Genomic DNA, 9,327 nt, shown 5'->3' on the forward strand with positions numbered 1-9,327 from the left:
GTTTCCAGATCAACATCCCATTTGCCTTTGTTCATGGCAGAAAAATCTTCTTTGACAGTATGCTTAGCTAAAGCGACAAGATTCCCTGGTGCAGAGCGACCTATGCCGGTAATTACAACATCATCATCCTTGGACTCGCCGGTTTGCACTGGCGCTATCGGTTTATCGGTAGGTTTTGAAGGACTGCGGGATCTTTCAATCCGGACGGAGCTGGCAGGCTGGTTAATAGGGACTGAAGTATTGACAGGCCTTTTATCAGTAATAGCATCATCTTGCAAGGGAGGATCATTGGGAATGTCTTCAGGAACGAACGCTTCAAGATCTGGTGCTTTATCCTGTTCAGGGGCAGCATCTTCCTCGGCCGCTTTATCCAGGCGGGCTTTCTTGCTCGGTTTAGGTTTAGCCCTGAAAGAGAAACAAGGAGTCAAGGAATAGCATAAATTATAATGCAGTATACCAAAAGCATATGTTCAGCCTGGCTTACCCAAGAACCGTTTTCAGTGGTGGCAGCTGAGTGGCCGATGATTCACCAGAGGATGAATGAGAAGTAACCTGATAATCGGAGTCGGACGGATTAAGAGGTTGACGGATGAAACCCGCTTTAGGATAGAAATTAATAAAAAGGTCGGAGACCTCTGAGTGGCATTTTCGAACCGAACGGTTCGGTAAACCGGCGGAAGTAACTACCTGGCCGCTGTGCCGGGTTGTGCGGCGAGCTTCATGTTGCTGAGACTTCATAAGAAATTTGGGATCCAAGTAAGCAAGAGGATGAGAAAATTTAACTTTCCGGTTTGCCTGGCGAAATTTTGGCAAAGGCAAAGGATCTGAATCGGAAGAGAGAATAGTTACCTCAGCAACATCAGCATTACTGGCTTCAGCGTCGTCCTGACAAGTATCATCATCAATAAGGCGTGTAAAAAGTAAGCCTAGTGAATCGAGTTCTACCTCAAGGTCCGAATTACCCACATCATCATCAACAGCCGGATCAGATGAAGCAGTGGTTTTCCTCTTTTTAGCAGGCTTCTTGACAACCTTGGTCTTGGGCCGGTTTGACCGTTCTGTTTTCTCCGGTTTGTCTTGCGGAAGCTTCTTGCTCCAAAACGGATTATTACCCTGGTTAAGCAGCAATTGATGTCAGACAGAGATAGCAATAACAGATTCAGTAAAAAACGCAATCAGAAACTTACAACTGGCGGTTTGTTGGTAGCACAGAAAGGGGGCAGGCCGGTTTGAGCGCAGAGGTGTTCCGGTTCGTTCAACATTTTCGTCACAGCCTCTGTGACTTCATCATCCGAGAGGTGGATGTTGGTGTGTCGAAGCGGGTCATCAACGCTACCAGTATACTTGCACATTAAACCGGAGCGCCGGCTGAGAGGCAGTATGCTCCATGATATCCAACAGCGTGCGAGGTCTATTCCTGTTAAACCGTTGGCCATGAAGACTCGGAGCTTGGATAATTGCAGAGCATATTTACTCCTCTCCTTGGCACTTAACCTTTGTGGGAAGGGGTGTGTATTACTAAGCCGCTCCGGACGAAAGCCAGGCAAAGGATTTTCATCATCACGGGAAGTATCTTTGCAGTAAAACCATGTTGCATTCCACTCCTTGGGGTGACTATGTAGTTTGGCATGGGGATAAGTGATTTCTTTCCTTTTCTGAATTGCCATACCGCCCAATTCGGTATTGGGACCATCAGTGAATTCTGTGCGGCGGTTTAAGTGGAAACAATCTCTAAACAATTCAACTGTGGGTTCCTCTTGAAGGTATACCTCACAAAGTACTTGGAAGTGACATAAGTTGGTAACAGAGTTGGGGCCAGTGTCTTGCGGGCGAAGTTGAAAATTGGCTAACACATCCCGGTAAAATTTAGAACCGGGCGGTTTGAAGCCCCGGGCTAAGTGATCCGCAAAGATCACAACTTCTCCCTCTTGAGGTGTGGGAGGACATTCATCACCAGGAACCCTCCAGTGGATAGTCTCTTTGCTGTCTAAGGCGCCGATCGAGACAAAATCATCCAGCTGAGTTTCTGTGACGCGAGAAGGAACCCAGTTGCACTCATATACTTGTTTGGCCATGGTGAGATCTATAAGAAATAGGTGATTCCGGTTCAAGAATATGTTGGATAAAAGAAGGCGCTGGTATGAACAATGTTAAACCAGAGGCAGTATATTTAAACTGGATTTTTATGAAGTGGCATCATATGTCTAAAGAGTTCTGGCGGTTCAACAAGGGGACTAATGGTATATCCCGGTTTATTAACTTTTTCTATATTAAGTTAAACCGCCTGATCTAAACATTGAAAGCAATTGAGGTTGCGGATGGCTAAGTATGCAGAAACAGGTTTCACAAGGTCTTATTGCAGCAAGGGATCTAAAGCAAGTTCAAAAAAACAGAAAATATTCAAAAGATTAAATCAGAACGGAAGTGAATCAATGGGCAGGTATGTAGATGAGATCTATGGACTTGAGCGTGAAACTACAGGTGGATGCTAAAAGGCTACTGCTAATCAGAGCAGGGTTTCACAGATCTATCCAGGAGTCTGGGTACGAGCATGAACAAGTGAGGAACACGGCAAGAACACGAAACCCTAGAACAGATCTATGTTAAGAAGAGCAGAAGGCTTACCAGAATCGAGGAAGACGCGGAAAGCTACCGCAGTGCTCTTGAGCGTTCAGGTTGATGCAGCGGCCCAAGACGGTGCAGAGGTCAATGGCGGTGGCGGAGCTCCGAGGCTGGCGACGCGAGGAAGACGAAGAGAAAGAGAGGAAGGGGAGAAAAGGAAATGACCCTTCGGTCCTATTTATAAGGCAAAGGACGTGTGTCAGGCGCGCGAATCCAGGAGCCACAAGATTCGGAAGTGGAGCTGCTGCCTTGAGTATCGCAGATCTATTAATAAAAGAAAGCGTTATAAATGTTAACTTCATGATGACATCATGCCGGTTTACAGCAACCAGAGATGATGACGACATGGCGGTTTACCAATTACCAGAAGATGTTGAAGACAAGGATTTTTGTGAAGGATTGACATGAACCAGTTCAAATCAATCTGGGGCCTAATGTTGGGGATATTACTACTAGGTGTGAACCGGCCTACCTAGGCCGGGTTAGCTTCATTAGTAGTATAAAGGTGATTAAGCAGATGAAGGCCCAAGGCCTGTAGTCGGTTTAGAACATGTAGCCGTAAACCGGCTTGATATGTAAACTTGCATTGTAAGTTAGGAATAGAGAGAGACCAACCAGGATACGAGTATGAACCGGTGTGGGACTCTGTGGACCGACGGGCATCACCCGTGTATATAAGGGGACGACCCGGCGGCGGTTCAAGGAGAAACAACAACAACTCGAGCCTAGGCGAAGCTTGTTTGCTCCCTAGCCATCGAAACCACATCAATTCCATCACAACTAGACGTAGGCTTTTACCTTCATCGAAGGGGCCGAACTAGTATAAACCTTTGTGTCTTTGTGTCCGCTTTAACCCCTTCAAGTTAACCCGTAGCGATGGCTCCACGACTAAGTCCTTTCATAAGGACATCTGCCGTGACAAATCCACGACACAAAGCGAAGCCAAAAATACGCACATGAGTGGTAGTAGCCCACGAGGTTCTTTCCCGACTTATGATGCGTGCCTCTTTGAACCTACCCCCATTCCATTGGTAAAATTACCCACCTTTGCCACTGGATGGGTCGACCCATAGGCCAGGACCGATCCGAGGAACACTCACCTCTTGTCTCGCTCTCTCTAGCAATTAGGGTTGCCCCACGCCGCCGCCAGGGGCTGACCACCGCCCAGGTCCCTTGTCTCAGCCGGCGCGCCGCCGAACGCCTCCAGCCCCATCCTACTCCATCCCCCATCCACCCGAAGAGGCTCTCCACTCCGCCGCCAGGAGAACTTCTGCTGCCCCTGCGGCTACAAATCAGGGGAGAGAACCACCGGCTTGCCACTATAGTCGGGAGCCTCAATCCCCCCATCTGCCGGACGAGCTTCTACACCCATCCGAGTTGCCCCACCGCAAGCTAGCCACTGAAGGTACTTCTGAATGTTTTACATCTATTATTACTATAAATGATTATCAAAAATTCAAAATTGTTGTCTTGCTAGCATGTCTTAGTATATTACTATATGAGGCCATTGATAGCTACACACACAAAAAGCAAACAAAATGTCTGATATAGCATAGACCAATCACATTGCTAGTTGGCCCCGTGGAGTGCACCTTTTCTTCTAGTTAGTAAATAAAAGATGAAACTTTACATGATTAGCAGGCTGAACACTCGTACTGGTCCTCAGTCCAATCTCCTAAAAAGGAAAAGATCTCAGCTCTCCACTTAATTTTCCAATCTCCAGCATAACAGCGGTCGGAGAGAAAGGAGGAGTGGCGCCACCGGTGACTCCACACCTCTCCGTCCCCGACAACAACCAAATATTTGAGGTCAGGAAACCCCATTCCCTTCATCTCCTCCATCTCCTAGAAATAATTTCTTTATGTTATTTCCTTGAGGAAAACCCTAGCTTGATTTCCCCTCATAACCCTAACTTTCCCTTACTACAACAGTGGAGTGGAGGGAGGAGAGCGGGTGGTGAGATAAGAGGAGGTAGATAGGTGATGAATCCAGTTGAGATTCCCCACTGGTAACATCCAGCTTCTCTTTCGCAAAAAAAACATCCATCTTCTCTCTCCTTAACTTTGTGAATGTTATGTTGTATGTCAATTTGTTTTTGGGTGGCTGCTGTTGTTTCAGGTTCAATCCCGTTCCCAACTCAATGTGTGTGGATGGAAAGAGGCTGCGGCAATCTGCAATGCCTGTTGACCCCGTGTCCAAGGTGCTCGATGACGATAACCTTCTCATTGATATCCTCCTCCTAATCGGCTACCCCACCACCCTCATCTGCGCCTCTCTTGTCTGCAAACGTTGGTTCTATCATGCCTCTGACCCTGCCTTCCTCTGCCGCTTCCGCAAGCTCCACCCGCCCTGCCTCCTCGGCGTATATTTCAAGACCAGGGCGAACCGCTCACGCTTTGTGCCGATGCTACCGCAGCCCCCAGAGAATGATGCAGTCATCAGCTGCGCAAGCTCCAGCCTGGATGCACATAAACTCATCTTGGATGACTGCAATGACATCATCTTCACCAAAACATGTAACAACTGCAAAGAAGAACCCAGATCAATACATATAGTGCTCAACCCGCTCTGCCCTGCAAGAGGCATGGTTATCGTACCTCCATTCCCATGCTACGGACGACAGGACGGCTATTTCTACAAGTACTGTAAACTCCTATTCGAAGAAGAAAGTGACGGCTTGTCATACCTCTGTGTGCGGGGTGAACTTTCTAATGATGGAAGAAAATCTACCGTGTATGTGTATATGTTGCAAGATGGTGTTTGGTGCTTGCATACCTCAGCAACGACACAACTTCCTTGTCGGCCACAGATACTGAATCCTCTGCTTGTTGACAATAAAATCTACATGGCGGCCACCCAGAGTGAAACTCTTGTGTTGGATTTGACAGCCTCAAGTTTCTCCACATTTCAGGTCCCACAAGGGTTGGTTATTGGTTACAAACGAACCATGTTATCACGGGCATATGATAATTCTGGTGTATATCTCATTCATTTGAACGGGCTTCAGCTTTGCATCTGGCTGCGCACAGGGGACAACTGGTTGCTGGTGGATACCATCTGCTTGCGTGAGATGTATGCTAAATTGAGGATGGGGGTAAATGCTGAGTTTGTTTTCTTGAAGATGGGCCGATGCCTAGTCTATGTGGGTATCAAGTGCAGGAAGTTGTGTAAAGTGTATGAGATGACAAGCGAGGATCGATGGTTGGGTCGTATCCATCCTTGTATGATGATCTGGCCTCCCACACTCCATGCGCTCAAGGATGGTCCTGCAAGGTTTGTCTTTTGGCCTTTGGGTGATGTTATTATATTTTGTTTTTGTGTGGTCGCATTAGAAGCATAGATGAAACATTTATAATAGGACGATGAGGGTGTTCCCTGTGTATGGGTGCTTGGTCGGCATGCTGGGAAGAAAAATGGAGGAACTGGGAATAAGTATGCGAATTTAGAGGAATGGGGGTTTGCTGCTGAACTGTGATCTTCAAGATATCATGTCTCAGATTGTTAATGTTGACTGTTTTCAGAATGTTCTCTTATAATTGAGTTAAGGGGTTTTCCTGGAAGCATTCTTGTGTTTATGCATCAAACGTTTTACACTGGCATGCTTGTGTTTATGCATCTCTGCTCTTCTGATTGAGATGTATCGCTACGAACTTTTTGCTCTTATATGCAAAGGTATAATAATATAATCTAACAACTTGTGCGATAGGTACCTGGTTAATGTTCCTTTCACCCTCCTCCATGGCCATCCTGTATGTTTTATTTGTCATTTACTCTGTATTTCTAGAAGAGTTCTTATCATTTTGACTTTTTCTTTCCTCGCGATAATCATTTGACCTTGTTGAACAACCAGATGTCTTTTCACTTGTTTTGATCTTGTCGCCATCCCCCGCAAAAAAAAAGTCACCATCCTTATTATTGGTCTTTTTTGCATGGAACAACGATGCCATGTGAAGATGAGGAAGGCCTTGGATCAAAGAAGAGCAAACTGCGGCTGGGTGGTGCGGTAGCGAAAACCACTCGTTTTAGAGAAGCGAGTGCATTATCTGTTAGCTGTGTTGACTCAGAGACCAGTTATTGCTCGGTAATGGATTGGGATGGTGGATAAAACTGGTATTGAACAGGTGCTCCTATTATTGTTTTCAACAGACATGTATGTTTGTATTGAACAGGTTGTGTTTTTTTACTTCCCGGTGTATGTATTGTCCATTGCAAAACATGTGCTCGACTCTGTTAGCAACGTGCATGTGGTATTGATCTGTTGATCATATTGAGGCATTAGCATGTGTTGCCAGGAGTAAGAATAAGAAATTACCACCTCGCAAAAAAAAGAATAAGAAATTACCATTCAGTAGAAGAGCTTTGCCAGTCCTACTTAGGAATGTTGTGCCTCCGAGGGACACCCCTTTATTTTTGTAGTTCTCCCTACTGTTCTTTGTGAGGGCCTCTGCCTGATTTGTATGACTAACACGATCCTGAGAAGATTCCCTCAAATCACTATAATTTTTAGTGTTAGCTATTTTATTTCTCTGAGCATAAAAATTATCTCTAGCTTCTTCTAAATCTTTAAGCATATGAACAATATGCAGAGACAGTTAAGAACATCAACACCCATTTCAAGAGCCCTAGTAGTAATATCCTCATCATCTAATATAGTAAAAGCATTCTGAGAGGTAGGAGGAGTTATGCCTTCCAAGTTATTCTTAGCAGCAACCTCAGAGATGGTGACAGAGACGGGTCTGTTATTCCCCTAGTAGCATGTATTCTGTTACTAATCCTAATCGGAGGATTAGCAGTATACATTAACAGATCCAGCATCCTGGGAAGGTTGAGTAAGAAGAGCTTCCTCATCCACAGATGTTTCCACAACATCTTACATCCACAATATGGATACCTGCAGAATCCACGGTACCAGAACAACAGAGCCTTAAACCTGGTGAGAGCTGTTATTTGGAGATTCATCCACATATCACACTTATCATTCCTGGTCTCCAACAGTTGCCTCGTGAAATCCTCATAGTCATAGGAGAGTAGAGTTCAAAGACCAGCTGCTCGTCAGAATTTTCACTAGAAACGACAGTCTCAGGAGCTTTTCTTTTTCCACGCTCTCAGTCTCAGTGTTCCCTGATCCACATTAAATGGACACTTGCTGATATATTGGTCAGTCTTTTACATGGTTTCACTACTGAAATGTCTATATATGTTGAATACTACATTGCAAAGAGAAGAAAACAGGGGAAGTTATGGACACTACTTACTCATCTCTGTATGCAAGTATACATTGCAAAGATAAGAAACTAAGATTGGAATTTGTCCACCTAGGGGAAGTTTGTTGTAACAACCATCCTTGAAAAGGCAGCGGAGCAGAGCATCTCAGTCTCAAATTACAAGATTCTTTGAGAATGAAGCTCATCTCTGGAGGGTGTAGAAAGATGCTTCTTGGAGAATCAATGAATGGCATGTGCAGCAGCAGAAGCCACACTGCACCTGCACTCCTACCCTATAAAAAGAGGGGCACCGTGCAGCCCAACGATCCTCACAGGCAAGAGAGAGGAAGAAGCACAAGTCCAGAAGCAATGGAGGGGAGGAAGAATGAGAGAGTGAAGGCCGGCGCCGTCTGCGTGCTCGTCATCCTGCTGTCGGCCCAGCGGCTGTCGGTCGGGGTTGCCGACCCCACGTCGGCTTTCTGCCAGTGCTACCTGGGCTGCTTTGACCCAGACTGCGCTGGCGAAGGCTGGCAGAGGTGCCATGATTACTGCTGCGCCCAAGTGTGCCACTTACCTGGGGACGCCGACTTCGACTTGGAGTGCAGGGGCGGATATCACGCCTGCACGGAGTCCACCGGCGACGGTGAGTGAGATGGACACCCACCGGATTGATTTAATTCATTGCTCTCCCGTTTCTCTCTGAATTGATGATTTCTCTTGTCTGCATTTTACTAGATACCACTTCTACTACTACTGGTGATGCTGCGGCCAGTTACTGGAGCGGCCGCCATGGCCAGGTCAAGGCCAAGCACGGTCACGGCTAGACTCCTACCTCTGGGTGCGGCATGGAAGCCGTCCTGGGACTGATGATCATCAGAGTAGATATCATGTAATGTCTGGTTATGACAGACGGTTGATGTGCGTCTCATTTACTAGTAGTACTATAATAATATAATAAAGTCTCGGTGCGATTTGGAATACAGAGCGCACAATGAGATGTTGCGGGCAATGTTATAATCTGAAATGACTTGGGCTGGTTTCACTCGATTAGGTGAAATTAATTTACTCCTGTTGCTTTGTGGAATGAATCTGCCAATTGTTCATCTCATATAAACCACTGCAGTTTTGTATAGTTATGATGCCTCTCATAAGTTTGGTTCTTTAAATTGGTTTGCTAAAGCACTGTCTACGGTGATTTTTGATCCGCATTAGTAACTTCCCAAACTAAACATCTTTCCTAATCCAACAGACCAGCCTTCTACTTCCGCACCGATCCTGTATTGAAAGTAGGTCATATACAAAAATAAGGTTATAGGACAACAACAACAACAACCGTGTAATGGTACGTAAATAAGTCGAGTTCTTTGCGAGAAATCTCAACTCTAACACACGCGAATGCATCTCCAAAAAGAAAGAGAAAATACTTTACACCAGTATATATAGTTTCATGTAAGTAAATCAGATCAGCTTCCCTCACGAGGTTCAGGCATAAGCTGCCCTA

At 45.7% G+C, this 9,327-nt stretch overlaps 2 protein-coding genes across 2 annotated transcripts; both read left to right on the top strand.

The window, feature by feature from the left end:
- The first annotated feature begins 3,734 nt into the window (after window positions 1-3,734).
- On the top strand, window positions 3,735-6,863 carry LOC119320366. The gene is made up of 5 exons (XM_037594473.1): window positions 3,735-4,027; window positions 4,346-4,430; window positions 4,554-4,630; window positions 4,741-5,895; window positions 6,576-6,863. Exons 3-5 carry the CDS (start codon window positions 4,605-4,607, stop codon window positions 6,577-6,579), a joined length of 1,185 nt encoding a protein of 394 aa, XP_037450370.1. The 5' UTR covers window positions 3,735-4,027; window positions 4,346-4,430; window positions 4,554-4,604; the 3' UTR covers window positions 6,580-6,863.
- A 1,221-nt stretch (window positions 6,864-8,084) lies between these two features.
- Window positions 8,085-8,804, top strand: LOC119322028. The gene is made up of 2 exons (XM_037595536.1): window positions 8,085-8,469; window positions 8,562-8,804. The coding sequence occupies exons 1-2, from the start codon at window positions 8,196-8,198 to the stop codon at window positions 8,648-8,650; spliced, it is 363 nt and encodes a 120-aa protein (XP_037451433.1). The 5' UTR covers window positions 8,085-8,195; the 3' UTR covers window positions 8,651-8,804.
- The last annotated feature ends 523 nt before the right edge of the window (window positions 8,805-9,327 follow it).

Source organism: Triticum dicoccoides, chromosome 6B (assembly GCF_002162155.2).
Source record: "Triticum dicoccoides isolate Atlit2015 ecotype Zavitan chromosome 6B, WEW_v2.0, whole genome shotgun sequence".
NCBI lineage: Eukaryota > Viridiplantae > Streptophyta > Magnoliopsida > Poales > Poaceae > Triticum > Triticum dicoccoides.